At 41.1% G+C, this 16,905-nt stretch overlaps 1 protein-coding gene across 6 annotated transcripts in view; it reads right to left on the bottom strand.

Annotated features, from left to right (window-relative positions):
• LOC122828793 (membrane-associated phosphatidylinositol transfer protein 2-like) overlaps window positions 1–16,905 on the bottom strand; it is a 54,373-nt gene that overhangs the window by 5,636 nt on the left and 31,832 nt on the right. The window contains exons 7-22 of one of the 6 annotated variants that reach the window (XM_044112698.1): window positions 15,735–15,830; window positions 12,788–12,892; window positions 12,641–12,702; window positions 11,155–11,399; window positions 10,798–10,987; window positions 9,443–9,562; window positions 9,089–9,303; window positions 8,153–8,328; window positions 7,830–8,000; window positions 6,290–6,442; window positions 3,232–3,396; window positions 1,631–1,795; window positions 1,001–1,149; window positions 788–904; window positions 257–373; window positions 19–167 (exon numbers count right to left, since the gene is read on the bottom strand). In XM_044112698.1, coding sequence (XP_043968633.1) covers window positions 19–167; window positions 257–373; window positions 788–904; window positions 1,001–1,149; window positions 1,631–1,795; window positions 3,232–3,396; window positions 6,290–6,442; window positions 7,830–8,000; window positions 8,153–8,328; window positions 9,089–9,303; window positions 9,443–9,562; window positions 10,798–10,987; window positions 11,155–11,399; window positions 12,641–12,702; window positions 12,788–12,892; window positions 15,735–15,830 — 2,395 coding nt within the window. Of the gene's footprint in view, window positions 1–18; window positions 168–256; window positions 374–787; window positions 905–1,000; window positions 1,150–1,630; window positions 1,907–3,231; window positions 3,397–6,289; window positions 6,443–7,829; window positions 8,001–8,152; window positions 8,329–9,088; window positions 9,304–9,442; window positions 9,563–10,797; window positions 10,988–11,154; window positions 11,400–12,640; window positions 12,703–12,787; window positions 12,893–15,734; window positions 15,831–16,905 lie in introns of all 6 variants that reach the window. The other 5 variants (XM_044112696.1, XM_044112699.1, XM_044112700.1 and 2 more) reach the window with 5 other exon arrangements.

Consider the following 16,905-nt stretch of genomic DNA (forward strand, 5'->3'; position numbering starts at 1 on the left):
CTGAGAAGATGAAGTCACCTGACAACCATTTTTACAGGGTAGACTCCGATGCCCAGACGTTTCTCCTCTGGGATGTTAAACGACACGCGGCCGCTGCTTTGAGTCACTTGTGTGCTGAAGAACACCCACTCTCCTGACGGAGGCTGGGTCATGATGTGAAGGTCGATCTGTGCAAGAATTCAAGACTCAAACATGATGTTTGAAAACTAAAAGGTTTCAGACAGCCAGTTCTCTGCTGCCATGCATGCATGATTACCTTCTCCCCAGTTAGAGTCACCACGTCCAGAGGGCCGTACATGAAGCGACCTGTGATGACCTGCTGGCTGTCTTCAGGGAACACGGCGTCGTTCACTCGATGGTTGGCAGTCACGTTCTGCCATTGGAGTAAAAATAAACCAAGTTAGAGAGGGTGTTTTCTTAAAACCAGGGACAAAAAAAACATGTCTTCTCCTTAGGAATTTATATAGAAAAGTTAAAGTCAAGTGACCAACAGCTGCATGCAAAATGTATCTTAAACGTTTCAGTGCCAAATTCAATGTATTTTCAATAAGTATACTGCAGTGAAATGGAAAGATATTGGCACATTCTTCCATCTGCTTCATATTCAGTCACTATTCTGTGTTTGTCAATTAATCCTAATAAAATATTGTGAATTTTTCTGGTGTAAAGTTGAGGGATGTGAATACTTTTCCCTACATTTGAATCCAAGATCTTGATAACAAACTGAAAGCAGATTGATGTTCCTAAGCCGTCTCAATCTGGCCTGTTTTCTTGATTTCACACCCACCCGGATCTTGACATGAGTCCTCTTCCGGAGCCACTTCTCCCGAGGCTTAGAGGGGGTAAACTCCGACACTTCCTTCCCATCCAGCTCCAGAATGCTGGAGTTTTCATGCCTCATGACCTAAGAGCAGAGATTTAACCGGTTCACCCCATGAAACCCTGAAAAAGTAGCTTTCCGTTAAACAACAGGATAAAAAAAATGGTTGGGGCAACTCACCTGCCTCAGGAGGAAAGATACAACATCTGTGGATTCCCAGTAAGAAGCGTGGAAGAGGTGCGGCAAAGCCACTGTGGGGAAGGCAGTCAGAGCATCGGGGCAGTACAGAGCAAAGTCCAGGCGCTTTGTGCCCCACCAGCGCGCTGCAACTGCAAATGGGAACGAGTTGAATAGAATGCAGGTCCATAAGATGAAACTCTAGCAGAACGTGCCGGCATAGACCACCACCCTTAAAACCCACACAACAAACTTCCAAAAAAAATTAATTCATGAATTAATTAAAACAAAAATCAGCTTCACTTCTTCAGCTGCAGGTGAGAAAGAAAGGTGTTTTTGATTATTGTAGTACGAAATCATGCGCTGCATCAAAACGGAAAGAGACGGTTAGAAGTGATGAGTAATTTTATGACCAGCTCCAAGAGTTTAATCATATTAGTGAGGGCTGTTATACCAAAGTGCAAAATTAAGATCTGAACATTGTTCCCACTGAGTGAAAGTGCTTGTGGCTGTGACCTTGAGAAGCCCATTTGGAAAGAATCCCAGAAGAAAGAAAAAAAAAAAGGCTTTCTGCAGGAGCAGAATGAAGCTTTTGGATAATTGCTGTGATTTCCCCAACTTGAGAAAAAATACCTTCATCAACTTCAGCTTGGGAGTCCAGCGACACCAGGTCACTTATAGCACAGTCCAGCCTGCATGACTGGATGCTGTCGTACTGGTAGATGGAACTTAGACTTTCGCCTGAGTCTGTCTCAGAATCCGTGTGAAAATGATCTTCATCAGTCAGGTCACCCTCGGCTTTTTTATAGGACATCAGAGGATTTTTTATGGAGAACAAGTTTTGGGATGTTAGGGCAAGTTGGGAGAACAGACTGAGCTTATTGGATTGGCTAATCTGCTCTGATTTGGCTACACAGGGGGAAAAAAAACAGAAAACCATGTGATAAAATGGATGCATATATAACAGGAAAGAGTTTAAAGCGTCACAAAGAGATGCATTCATTAGAGAGAGGCTCATTTACACAGAGTTGTGAATTTCAAAGCAGCTGTTAGTAAAGGTTAAAGCATCATGACAAGGTGATGCTGTTGAACATCTAATGTTGTAGTGGCAAAATGTTTTTTTTTTTTTTTTAATTGTTCAAAATGTGCACCAAACCCATCTCAGGTTACAATGCGAGACAAAGAAAAACAAAAGTAAAAAGATTAACAGGTAAATAAGGGTGAACTTTGGTTAACAATAACACAAAGAGAAAACAGAATGCTGATTATCTCAGCACGCACTGCAGCAGGAGGTGGAAATGGCTTAGGGAGGGAGATCGGTGTCCACATGCACTGAAACATCAGATAAATGCAGTCCTTGGTAATTGCATTTACATTTAGACAGTGGATAAAACTAAGACAGACAGTGAAAAGTGGCACTAAGCTTGCTCTTCTGGAGGGCTCTGATCTTACTGGCTCTTTGTCATAGAATAGGGGAAAACGTTCAATGACTGACTGACCAGACGGGTCAGAAAGAAGTGCAGGATTTGTATTTACAGTTCCTCGCAAAATGTAAATTCACCCTTTAAATCTTTGCACATTTTGTCCCGTTACAACACAAACATTGTGTCTTATTGGGATTATATGGGATAGACCAAAACAAAGTAGTGCATAGTTGTGAAGAAGAGTTGGTTGGTTTGGATGGAGGGCAGCAGGGAACAATAGCTGCTCAGTCTGGCTGCTTATTCTCAATTATTTATTTAACAAATGGTGCAGAAAATAATAAAAATATTTCTGACAATATGGAGAATTTTGTTATTTTAAATCATCATTAATTGAAATTCATTGTGACAACAAGGATGCGATAAATCCACACCTCTACTTTACGTTGTTTAAAATTATGGACTTCTTTGTTTCTATTGCATAAAATCCCAGTAAGACACAGCAAAGTTTGTGCTTGGAAGGAGAATAAGATGTGAGAAAATTCAAGAAGTATAAATACTTTTGCAAGAAGCTGCATCTGACCAACTAGTTAGCTCCAGATGGAGTGTAGGGTGTGTGTAGAGTCAGAGTACCAGGGTTGAGAGGAGGAGGGTGTGGGAGAGCTGGAAGGAGAAACTAGTTGTGCAGAAATAGAGAAAAGTTGGCCTGAGAGCGAGAGAGAGAGAGAAGGAGTGGAACTTAACTGGAGTCGTGTTTGTGTGAGTGGAAGAAAGAGAGAGAAATAGAGACTGGTGGATGTTCAGAACACTTACTGTTGGCTATGCTGGTGGCAGTGAAACTGTCTGCCATTCCTGAGACCTGGCTGGCAATGCTGATCTCACTGGCCCTCCGTTGGCCCCTGGAGTAGGGGCCCATTATGGGGGATGAGGGGTACGAACTGTCCATGAAGACACCACCATGAGACTGAACAACATCCGCTATTGAGCCCAAACAAGGAGATCCCATTAGACAGAGACACAGGTGAGGTGGGTACCTCACAGTGATGGGGAGGGAGGCGAAACATGTGACTGCAGGGGGAAATGTGAAACCACAAGGAACCCGCATGCTGGCCGGGGTTCTCCAGCTGACTGACATGTGAATACACAGACAGTAAAATGGCTACATATATTAAAATTAATGTCACGGTGTAAGATTGTCCGCTAGGAAAGATTTAGATTAAACATCGAGTGAATTACTTGATAAATTATGCTGAGATTTTATAAAACTAAGACTAACTAAGTATCACCAATAGAAAACATAAGGCAGCATATTAAAAATGTAGATGCAGAGCTTCATGTTGAGCAAACAAAGCAGCACAGCGAGCATGATCGACTCTCCTGAAAGTCGACAGATGAATTAAACTCTAAACACAAAAAAACATCAAGAAACCCCAAATCACAGAGCTTGGCTTTAACAGCACAACACAAACACAAATGCTTACACCATCCAAACACAGCGCAGCAGACGCTCTGTAGACTAACGGGTATGAGTGTTTCCATGGCTTGATGCATCCACTTGTAGGGATTTTTGTTTAAATTAAAGAGAACCTCAGTTCAAGCTACATGACCTGTACACAGTTAACATATAATTCCAGAGCTTTTAAAGATTCACTTTATGTAGTGCACAGGTTTGAATTTATTATGTGTTTTCTTGAGACATATGTACACAAACAGGCTCAAAAATATCCATGTCCTCCTCACTAATATTTAGAGAAATGTTCCCTTAGCAACATAAATAAGCCTCTGGTCATTTTACACACTTATCACAAAAGGAGGAAATGATTCGGATGGTCTCACAGAACGCCTTTAAGGCATTTTCAAAAGGAAGAACGTCTGGCTGTTCTGGAGGAGTAAACATCAGCCTGCTCTGTTTATTCTGAGACCAGACTGGATGCGTTTTGAGATCGTTGCCCTGGTGTCCAGGTTTTTAAGACAATGGAGGAAGTCCAGCTTCATTAAGTGTTTTGGTTGCATTGAAAGAGACCCTCACAGTGATCCTGCTAATTTTGAGTATGTTTCACTACCAGTGGTGGCAGTTCTACCCTCAACATGATTCTCCCACCACTATGCTTGATTAGTTATGCAATGTGTCTAATCCCAGCACGCTTCTCATCAGTGTGGTTGTGTCGTGTTACTCAAGACAACTACTGGTCTAAGTTTTGTACTTTTTACATTTCAATGTTGCCACCAGGGCAGCTATTGTGCTGAAGAGAAAACCAAAGTGAGAAACATTTTGCAGTGCAAACGTATTGATGCTTTTGTCTGTAAAACATGGGGAAACAATGAATGAATGAATCAGGTCCTCCAGTGCCACCTGAAGTCACTCTGTCTGCAGCCAATGACGGCCCAGAAACATTTGCCTGGATAATGCTGAGAGTTTATCACACCAGAGTTGTGATAAACTCTCAAGAGTTGTGTGATGAACACTGACTTGTCTGTTTAATTTGCTTAACGTATTGTTTTTCTGTGTTTGACTGCTTTGATTTGGTTCACATGAATGCTGTGGAAAGGCGGCGGCCTGACTGAGTTAGGCAAACCAGTCCAACCAGTTAGTCCAGGGCCCTGTTAACAGATCACTGATGTTTCTTTAATCATGTGATGTGACACACGCTATGATTATGGCATAAGGGGTGACGATAGTCTCTCAATGGTTGGATGTTGGTCCTGGACGTGTTTGGTCTTGACTCGGTCTCAGGTTAAGTGTTTTTGACTGCAGCATTAATACGTGGCTTAATGTTTTCTTCTGACCTCCTTCTAATTTTCTCCAAAAGCATTTGGCTTCTCCATGGGGCCAACAGAAAAAGTTCAGTCAAGTTTGAAGGAGTCCATTTTGAAGTCTTTTTCAGTCAGCAGCCTCTAAATCCACATTGATGTTTAACATCTTCCAGTTTAGGACGGGCCAACACCTCGATGGATCCCGATGGTTCAAACCATCAATTTCTTTTAACCTGAGGGCCACAATAAAAACAATAATCCCAAACACACAGCAAAAGTGACTTTGCTCACTTTAAAGGGGAGGTTTATGTAAAAACGACTTTTTTGAGACAGAAACCCAATTTCGAGTCGCCAAATTGTGAAGACATGTTTGATATATATGGTATTTTTATAACAACCCAAGGTAATGTACTTGATGTAGGTAATGTAGCCATTTGATTGTGCTGTAAATCCCACCCCTTTTACCATCTGGCATGGCTTTGGCAAAAGAAAAACGTATTAGATTGTTAAGAAGGATATGTTAAATGCTAAAATATGCTAGGATGAGAACAACAGTTGTTCAGGACTAAGATCCAGTGTCATTTCTTTTCTGTGAGCACTTATGATGAAGAAGCCTGTCACTATAGGAGCTCCCCATTTCTTCAACACTGAAACCAATCAGTCAAAATGACCTCTACCCATTTAGGTACATTTCCAGCCAGGCAGATATCCAGGAAAATTCTCATTTAAACAAATAGTGTGCCGTTTCTCTGAAACCTGGTAAGGGAAACTTAACAAAATTTTTGTTTTGGTGTATGTTTATATTCAGAATTTTAAAATCTGTATCAAATTTAAACCTGTGCACCCAATAAATGTTTTAAAGCTCACTGAAAATGTTGCATGTTCATTCCAGTTTGAAAAAAAAAACAATTGTTAAATGTGACCAGTTCCATGAATCATATCTCATACTCTTGCAACTACAGCAATGGAAACATTCAGACCATTTCTGAAGCAAAATCAATCTGGATATCAAAGCACATGACAGAAAGACGAGGATGTGAAGAGAACAAAGCACAAATGCAGGGAGTGAATGAGTGAGGGTAGAGAAAGATGGAGGTGAACAGGAGAGGCTACACACACTCCAAGGTGGCGGGTGTGGCTTTCAGGGAGTTCTCCTGCCAGTTTAGCACAGGAACAGGAATGCAGGTCTCACTGATGGTCTCCTGACAGCGAAAGGACAGGGGGGGCCCGCTATCGAGTAGCAGCTGAACGTTGCTCTGGACTGTCTCCACTACAGAGGGAGGTGGAGGAGCAGGAGGAAGGGCAGAGGTCGGGGGTGGTTTTAGGAGGGCCGGGTGTGCAGATGTGGGAACAGGAGACCGAGAGAGGAGGAAGGAAAGGAGACAGGGAAGACACAAAAACATATGAAGCAAGAACAACTGGACATAAAACAAAAGGCAAGCCCTTAGTGGACCTCACTTCTAGACTCCAACTGTTTCACAGCTTGAATGGTCAGAATAACCAGTTTTACAACCACACATAAAAGACAAGAAGCTAGATAATGCTGATAATCACTGATAGATAACTACTGATTAAAGTATTACTGCAGCTCATTTTTGCCCAGACATTTGTTTTGTTACAGCCTCATTCCAAAAGTGATTAAATATAATTTTCTAAACATATTAAAAACACAAGACCTCATAATTACAAAGTAAAAAAAAATTGTTTCATTTTTCAGCAAATTTATAAAATGAAAATTAACTGATTATGCTTTCATTGAGGTTAAGATGACAGCAGCCAAAACTAGAAGAAACATCTTCAGAGTGCTAATGATCTCATCTTACAATACTCAGATAATCTGTGAATATCCTCCAGTGGCTCAGCCAGGACCTGAAGTTACAGTAAATCTAATTTTATGTCTGGAAAAGATTTAAATGGCCATCTACCAACGCTGCCCATCCAGCCTGACCGAGATTGAGAAGATCTACAGAGAAAAATGGGCAAAAGTACACAAAACTATACATGTGAAGCTCATCAGCACTTAAAGAAGAACTGCTGCTAAAAATGCTGAGTGAAAAGAAGTTAAATCTGATATACAAGTGATTTTTCAGGAGTTGTTATTTCATAAATTTGTAAAAATTTCAATTTTTTAAAAAGTATTTTGGAGTAAGGCTGTAAGACAAGAAATGTGGAGAGCAGTGAATTCTTTCTGATCACTAAACCCTGGATCTTAGAAAATTTCAAACTTAAATCTGAGGATAAAAACTTGTTTTAATAACTAGTTGGTTCATTTAAACTAAACATCTGCAGCCAAATAGGGCTGGTTGAGGTTCTAAGGGTTCCTCTATTAAAATGAACGTCCAAAACAGAAATCAAAATCAGGACTGTGACCACATTTAGATGAATAACCTGCTTCACAGAAGACAAACAGTAGAAAAATGTAGCATTTTTCTCTGAGACAGTGTACTATGTGAGTGGACTCATGGTGTGCTACTAAGACATGTGCTGTGTGCGACGAACAGAACAGCTGCTTGCAATCAAAATGTCTCCTTCAAAGGGAGAAATTAAAATAAATCTACTGTATGAAATTCTGCATTTGTGCTTGTGATGAACCCGACAGGTCTCAATTGTTTCACTCGGTTTTTTTCCTCCATTCATTCCTCCTGCAAGGAACTCACCCAGCAAGGCTGAGTTTCCGTCTCCAAGTGGGAAGCGTTGGTAACGGGGAACGCTAAAAGGAGGGAGGAGGTGAAATTTCCGCTCCAGCAGAGGCTCCAGGCGGGAGGCAGAGGGATCAGCTGGGTGGAACAAGTTATAGACCTGCTGACAGGCCGGCCTCAGCTGGGCCACTAGAGGGGGAAGTCCAACCAAAGACACGGGAGGGAAGAGCAGACGAAACCAGATGACAAAAACTTTTAAAATAAACTTTTAATATAAGTTGTTATGCCCAAACACATTATTCACTTAAAACTACTGCATTCCTCTTAATGAAGAAGCTCACCGTCCAGCATAGGGATCACAGTCTTCCTCAGGGCCAGCACCAAGCCCAGCGGAGAACCAAACAGGAAAAAGTCTGACACCTCAAAGTCAAACTTCCCCAGGGAGCTCCCGTCCAGCATGGTGCTGCTGCTCGACCTGCGGGACGCTGCGTCGCTCTTAAGGACGCTAGAGTGCAAGCTGGGGAAAAAAATTTAATCACACAGCTGTTAGTAATTCAGGCACTTGCTGCAACATTCAAATGCCTTGAGTTACTTTCACTTTTTGTCACAACACAAAATAAATGCACAATGTGAAGTGGAAGGAAATGATACTTTCTTTTTAACATATAAAAACAGCTGAACGTGTGGAATGGATTTTATCAGACTCTAAATAAACTCCAGTGTATTTCTTTTGTCTCCTGAGCAGCAAAACGTGTCCAGCTGCACTTGATTAAAAAAATCATTAGCTAACAAACAGCATCATGAAGACAAAGAAACAAAATATCCTGTATCCAATTCAGGGCAAGCCAAAAATAAAACCATTTGGAGGCAGATCAATGCTTGAGATCAACATTCCAGCAGCCAACAATAATCTTTCTGTCAGAGCTAAAATGGTTACGCTTTGACTAGAATGACTTAGTCAAAGTCCAGAGCTAAGTCCAATTGAAAATCTGTGGGAAGACTTAACAACTGACACGAGTTATTCAGATGTGGAAAGTTGTTAAAAGGACAAAATCCAAATGGGTAGCAGCTAGTACTTTATATAGGTTGGTCACTTAAAATCCTGGTAAAACTGGGAAAAGGTTGTGTTTGTAAGGTGGAAAAAATACTAAAATGTTGTAGGTTGTAAATACAGTTGAAAAAACACACTACTATCCCCGCATATTCAGCAAACCTGGCATTAAGTAAGAACTGAAATGTGTCGGAAGAAAACAGTTCCTCAGGTAACTGTCGCTCACCTGGACAGAAAAGCTTGGTGTTGTTTAATTGTGTCCAGTTCGTAGGTGGACGAGTCGCTTCTCTTACGCGGCAGCTGCCTCTTGGTGTCATCGCTTGAACTGACACGAGGAATATCAATGTTACTGCGACTCAGGTGGCGGCTGCTCTCCAGTGTTGGGGATGATGACCCATGTCCGCTGTTGACGATGATGCCGGGAGAGAGAAGGTCCTGGTCCTACATGAGCAAATCAGGAGGATGAATCACAATGACAGAAAGAAAACCTCAACAACTTACAGATGATAAATATGTCCACAAATGGACCAGTTAACAAAAAATGTGTTTGATGTGCCTTTAGGATGTGAACGTCTCCTACCTGCACGCTGATGACGCTGCCTCTGCGGCTGCTGTTCTGGCTTTCATTTACCGTGGGGGTGCTGTTACAGAGAGCATCAAACCCCAGTATTCCTCCCACACAGTCCCCAATGAGGCAAACCTGCACAGGTCAAACATCAGAAAGAAGGTTCACATAATATCAAAAAGTAGCAATAATACATTGTGCTGTCTAAAAGTCTGGAGTCATTACATTTTTTAAAAGATTTTCATCTAAGTTATCTGTTAAAGAGGCCTTGATCAATAGACATTAAAGATTTCTGAAGGTTAATCAAATAATATCTGTGGTCTCTGGCTGCTTTGTGAGTATTTTCTAGTTCAATATCTGATTACTGATTAACTGAAGGATGAGTCAGATTTGTATCTTGTTTTTTTGAAGACAACTTTCAGATGTCGTTCATCTGTAAAAATTGTTTGGATGCTTGATGCTCCTTCTTTTATTCTTTTCTCGTATTTATTTTTAAAGCACACAAGGCAAAAAAGGATGAGCTGTTCAGGTACACTGACTGGACCAGAAAGGATTCAACTAGAGAACTCTAAAGAATCTGCAGAACTACGAAGCAAGACCAAAAAGCAGAAGCTGCTATGTAACAGATCGAGACAAAATCTTACATAACAGAAGAAGAACTAAAAGTAACGCAACGTTTTAAATCCCTTTAAAAATAAAATATCTGCAAAAGGTTGTGTGTTTGTATTTTGTCCCCTTTACTCTGATATCTCCAAACTTAATGACATTCTCAGAACTCAACTAATTTGTAAATAAAGTGCAACCGTGTATAATTTAATCTCAGTATAAAACCAGATGCTCTGTGAAGACCTCAGAGGTTCTTTAGATAACAATCAGCATCATGAAGACTAACACAGCAGATAGTACAAGGGTAAAGTGGCTCCAAAAGACTTGGACTGTGTAAAAAGTTTCCAATTGAGAATCTGTAGAAGTTTGAATTGTTGTTCAGATGCTCACAATCAGATCTGACTAAGATTGTTGCATTTAGCAAAGGAAAATTGGCAAAGATTTCACTTTCTAGATGTGCAAACTGCTAGAGAGACATACTCTAAAGCACTTGCAGCTGTAATTATAGCAAAAGGTTGAATAAGGAGAAATGAATACAAATTCACATGTTAGGTTCAGATCTGTTTATCTTTACTTGTAAAATTTTTAATCCACTCAACAATAATGTACCGCTCTGTATTCATCTACCACATCCCAATAAAACATGCTAATGTATGTGGTTGTAAAGTTTGAAGAGTCTATGAATAACTCTACCAGCAAAACTATCAATAAGAACCTAATCTGAGACATGAACAGCCCTGTCCCGGTTCTGAACACCATCTGACCTGGCCAGAGAAGGTCGCTCCATCCTGAGACTTAATAAACTCAGAATACACCTGGTTGGCACGAACAATGACAGTGGCCACGGCGTCCTGGTACTGTGGAGACGAGGTGGCCAGCAGAGGCAGAGCTGCGAGCGGGATGTGGTCCTGGCTGCTGGACAGATATCCCTCATCATAGCTGTAAGGGCTCAGGCTGCAAAAGAGGAAGGAGGAGCTTAAGCCAATAAACCGAGGAAGAGGAGATGACCTGAGTCATAAGCTGGACTTTTATATTAGAGAAACAGCCAATGACAACAAACCCTCAGTCAAAACACTGCCTGGAGCCTGCAGATATAAATGTGTGCAAGTGTTTTCTCTTACTTAGAGACCAGAGAGAAGGCCTCGGCACAGATGGCGGGGCAGGGCACCAAGCGGATGGCGATGCGGCCGAGCGCAGTGGGGTAGTGAACACGCATGACTGTGTCAAACGCTGTGCCGATGGTGTTGACGTCGGCCTGCTTGCTGTTCTGGTCCCCTCCGCCTGTGTCCAGGATGTTCCCTCCGTGCAGAACCAGTATCAAGACGTGGATCTTGGAAGCCTGCAGACTCTGCTGAGGCGAGCTCTCCTAAGGGACAGCAGAATTGCGATGAAGGTGATGCACGGAGAATGTTTTGATACTTTGCTTGGTTTATCATCAGAGGGTTTTCCCCTTTGCTAAAAAAAAACGTCCCTCAGTTATTGTTGATGACATTCTGCGTCAGGCTTTCCAAACGTACCACAGAGCAGACTTTTGTTCACAACCATAGAGGGGCAGAGGACCAGGAGAGGGGGAGACAGAGCAGAGCCACCCTCCACCTGTATGACAACAATCATGCTTCTGGAGGATGTCACAATAAACTGCATGGAGTAATGTGTAGTTTTGTCTTGTGTGTCCGATCCAAAACTTCACATTGTCAAAGAACCACCATAAACGCACAATCAATGCCACAACTGCAAGTACAAGCGAGTTGAACAGAGGGTGGTGGTGTCGAGGGGTACACATGGATCAGGGTTTGGGCAATGGCAACGGAAAGGGAGGGGCAGTCAGTACTGGGTAAGGGGTGGGCCTTCCTGTGGGACTTACTCTGCCCCATAGTGCTCTGGGGCCAAAATGTTTACTTACTGACTGGTGCCTTGTTACCGTGATGGTGGGGATAGGAGAGCTATCGGCTTGGCCGCTAAGAGAGTCACGCATCTGAACACAAGAGGACAGAAAGGCTCAGGGACAAACGGCCCTTCTGTTATCCTCCAAAGTGTAAAGTCTCATAAACCCAGCTGAGCTAAAGGGCATCGTTTCTATTTAATTTAGTTTTTAGGCTAAAACTGGACATTAGCAAGTTTGGGTTGTGGGAATTCTTTTTTTTTTTGATATTGTTATTCAGGAATAGAGTTGGGCCATATGACTGACAAAAACACATTTTGCATCAGTTAATATTGATTAGTTTAATTATCTTAACTACTGCCAAACTGGTGATGTGACATTTCCTGTTGCTGTGCAACTTACTCAACAGGTTGTTGTTAGGAAACCACAAGTTGTTGCTCGGTAACAAAAGAGTGAGTGAGTTATTTGATGCCACCAACATTGCTCAGCTGGCTGTGAGAGGTTGAGCAGCTAAACCATTTCCACTGCCTACATCCCCCAGAATGCCGTGCGGTTCTGGATGGATGTGCCATGAAATTCTATTAGAAATTTTCTATTGATGTTAATATCTATCACAATAGATATTGTTATTAATTTATTGCCCAGCCCTATTCAGGAATGCTTCATATTTGACAGGGCAACTTCAGAAGAAGCTGCATTAGTTTCTTAAACATTTCCACACGTACCTCATCCAGTCTGTCCTCGCTCGATGCTCTGTCATAATCGACGCTCATTTCCTTAAAGTTCTCTGAAAACACAGGTTTATACACACAGTTAAGTCAGAGAAGAGTTCCTGTTGGGTATGAAGCTTCGGTCAGTGCTGCTCTTCGTACCAGGATTCTCCTCCGTGTCCACAGTTTCAATCTTGTCCATGAAGTCGTTGGAGTTCCACTTGGTAATTTCTTTTGGGAAAACCTCCTCACCATCCGAGAGATCCTCTGAAGACACAAAAACCGAAAATAGAGTGGGATTAAACAATAATTAGTTGTGTCTCCATGCTTAATTTTTTTCCAGGTGCTATGCATTAAAACACTGCTTTCCAATAATATAAAACAAAACACTCAGCGTGGTGATGAAAGATGAACAAAGTTAAGAAGGAAAAAGCGGGTTGATTGTAATTTATATACAATCACAATATTTAGCAATAACATTACGTCCATGATTAAAGTACATGAGGATGAAGTGGTTTATTTATGGGTTAAAAAATTCTAATGTGGTTATACATTACCCTCTGCCAGTGTTTATTAATTTATTATTACCCCTGAAGTGCATGCCATTTCTTCAAGAAGTTTGAGAAGTTTGTTAACTTTTTTTTAATATTTGTACTTAGTATGCAGTACAGTAAAAAGAACAAGACAGAATAAACATCACTTTTAGCCACTTTATTTGAAGCACCACTCACTGTGAGGGCCATGAAGTGTATATAAGGACAAGTATTGTCAAGTGTGAAGTCGTAAATTTGTAGTCTCTCTGATGTCAAGCATAAACATTTCCTTTAAAGAGGATATATACTCGTTTTCCCCCCAATAAACTGCTATTCTTACAGAACATGCTTAAGGTTTCAAACGGCCAAAAGTGTTATTAAATTCCATTTATAATTTACTCTATGGGAACATTTCAGTAGTGCGCTCCTTTTTTAACATATTAAGTTCATTTCGCTGCACCATAACAAACTGAAATACAGTGCAAGGAATCAATTTACATCCAGAAAATCCACAAGAAAATTCATAAAAAGTCCTTACAATCACAAACTTGCCATTTTACAAGGTTCCCCAGAGAGTAAACACAAGCAGACAGGCAACATCCAGTAAAACAGTCGGGGACAAAAAGTGATTTCAAAGATGTTTGTGATGTCATCCTGTCCAGGATCAAGCAATGCTTTTATTCACTATAAGATTTTTTTTGCAAGACTGTAACATTGTGTTTAAGCAGAACACAGTAACTATTATCATTTTTTTACTGATATTTAACAATTATTATGACTCAGAATGCCTACTAAACGTGATTAACATCAGATGTTCTTGAGCGGAAATTTCTTTCATCATTCTGCACAATAAATAAGGTTCCCTTTCTCAAGTACGCCATCCTAGACTCACCTTTTAAAATCTTATTTCTAGCAGCTTCTCTGACATTCTTGACATTTAAATAGCAAATGTTAATTAAAATTGCCTCTGCAAAACAACTGAAATTGGCTACTGATTTTGAAGCACAGAGACATTTTACAGTTTTTAGATCATCTGGACTACAACTTTAGCTCTATAACACTTGGACTTGTGAAATCAAGAATGAATTACAATAAATGCAGATTCTTTAAAGCAGCTTCCAATCTTTGATATTTTTACTCTTCATCAATTCCAACAGGAGCAGTTTTAATGCTTTGGGTTTTTATTCTAAATAGAGTCATTTAAAATAGTCAAGAGACCAGAGAACGAGTAAAAGATCCAGTCTCAGTTTAAAATGACAGCATTTCTGTATGAATGTAGGGGAAAAAAATGATTGGGGCAGAACTGTGCTGCAGTACACAAAGCAAGGTCCACAAAGAAACAGACTCGGTCCAGTCCTCAATCTGACAGAAAAACTTTGGGATGAACTGAACATGATTCATAACTTTCTGTTTCAATTTGGGACAAATATATGAGATACAGCCATAATTCTTCAAAATGTGGGAAGACAAAAAAGCATACCGTTTCTGCAAGACAAATGTGAGCTTCACCAGTGAGGAAATATTCGCCCACCTAAACTTATAAATACACTATATTCAGAGTTGTGATCAAAAGAATATTCTTAAAAAAGTGGAACTTTGCCAAACAAAGCTGGTGGAGCAACCAAGCAGCACCAAGCACAAAGAACAGGATGATAAGGGCAGCAAAATATCTCCAAAGCTTGTTACTGGAGATCTGCAGCAGAAAGTTGCATCTTGGGGGTCACCGAGTCTCCATAGCAACCATTTATTTTAAGACTTTAACACATTTTTCCAAGAAGAAATAACAGTACACACTGCTGCAAATGAGCAGACAGTCCCAATTACACTATAACTGCTAGCATCACAGTTTCCACTAACACTAATTGTTGTGAATTCATGACTGTAACGAATATATTGTTTGGATAAAAAAAAAAAAAAAAAATTGATATTAAACATATTTGCTGCATCACTTAACCAGTTACTGGATGCCAGCAAAAAGACAACATAGTTGCTGTGTTCCAGTCACAAGCTGAAACAAGTTGAAGTTAGAGTTAGCAACTAATGATTATTTTAGTAATCGATAAATCTATCAATTATTCTGACAATCAATTAATCATATTTTAAAATTCTGTAGACTTTCATTTATCCACTATTAAAACATTACTGAATTAGTTGATTATTTCATCAGCTGATGAATAATGATTAATCTTTTCTGGCCTATTTGGAATAAATGGATATTATTGAGTTAGAAGAGTCAGAGTGAAAATAATAAAGATGTTTCCCATGACATCATCACACAAGAGACTTATTGCTTGGACATCTGTGTGCATTTAAAAGAGCCGATTGTTTTGGTGAACTGATATTCGAGTTGTACGTCAGGAGGAAAGACGTGGCCCCAAGTATCCAGCCACCTCTTCCTTCTGGGTAGCGCGTTTGCAGCACCACACCCTCCTATTGCAGCTGAAGACCCAAAGCATGCTGGGTATCTGGGAAGCTCAAAAACTGAGCTGCAGCTTTTAAGCTTGAGCAGTTGAAGAAGCTGGAAAGCAGGAAAAAAAAAGCAGTTTAAAGAATGTTTAGCTGAAAATATAATTTACCATGGGCATCAAAGAATTCCTCGTCCGAGCTGTCGTCTGAATCGCGCGCTATGCTCTGCATCCTCCACTCTGAGATGCTGTGACGTGACGGACTCACTGCAAAACCACAAGAGGCAAAATGATCGCTGTTAATTGGGGACATGTGTTTTTTCAGCCTCTCTCTTTTCTTTCTTGACACATACAGAAATACAGTTCAACAAGGCAATGTCGCACAAGCCCACACCCTCCAATCTCAGGCACAAACACAGTGTTACATAAGCATGCTGAGAGTCTCTGTGGTGTGCTGCTGTCCTGCAGATGAGATGGGCTGCGTGGTGGTCAGGGGTGATGTGAGAAAAGTGAGGCCCAGTGCAGGCGAAACACCCAAAACTGAGGGCGGTGAACACTAAGAGTCGGCCCTGTCTGTCACAAGCCTATAACCGACACCTGATGTATCATTAGAGCAGCGGAGGAGAGGGGGGCACAGCTGTGGCTGTCAGGACAGACAAAGCAGCAGCGGCAGAGGGGAGAGGGAAGAGGGGGGCTCGCGTCTGCCTCCTCAGATCTGTGATGTCAGCACTGCTGCTAAAAATAGCTCCACGGAGAACCACGGGTGGCGATGGTGGTGATGGGGCTCATAAGGGGGGAAACGAGGCATGCAGGAGTCAGGGACCACGAGAAAGACACAGCGAGTGCTACCGTAAAGAAGGGACTGCACATGGGTGTGTTAGGTCACGTGATCTGTGACGTCAGAGGCGATGCTAAAAATAACACGGCTCCGAAGGAGAGAATCTGCTGAAGTTGGACAGTCAGTCAAAGGTGAGGGAAACACAGGCTGCTCTTCATCCGACTGTAACACTGCCTATAAAAGCCCGAGCAGCTACACCTGCAATCCAGTTATTCAGTTACATTAACGTTTCTTTTTATATGTCGTTTTATTAAACTGCTCACATAGCGAGCAGGTCCAAGGGTTACAGATGCCAGAACATGATAAAACAGTTTCCCTCCATGTTTAAGGGAATCCCTGCTATGGATGTGAAAATTACCTGAAAATAAAATAATCACCTAAAGGTCTTACTAAAGAAGATGATAAAAAAAACAAACCCAACTCTTTTGGTAAATAATACCATAATTATGAGGGTGCATATGAATAAAGTAAAAATTGAACGTACTGTTTTATAACTTCAATCTG

Source organism: Gambusia affinis, linkage group LG03, assembly GCF_019740435.1.
Source record: "Gambusia affinis linkage group LG03, SWU_Gaff_1.0, whole genome shotgun sequence".
Lineage (NCBI taxonomy): Eukaryota > Metazoa > Chordata > Actinopteri > Cyprinodontiformes > Poeciliidae > Gambusia > Gambusia affinis.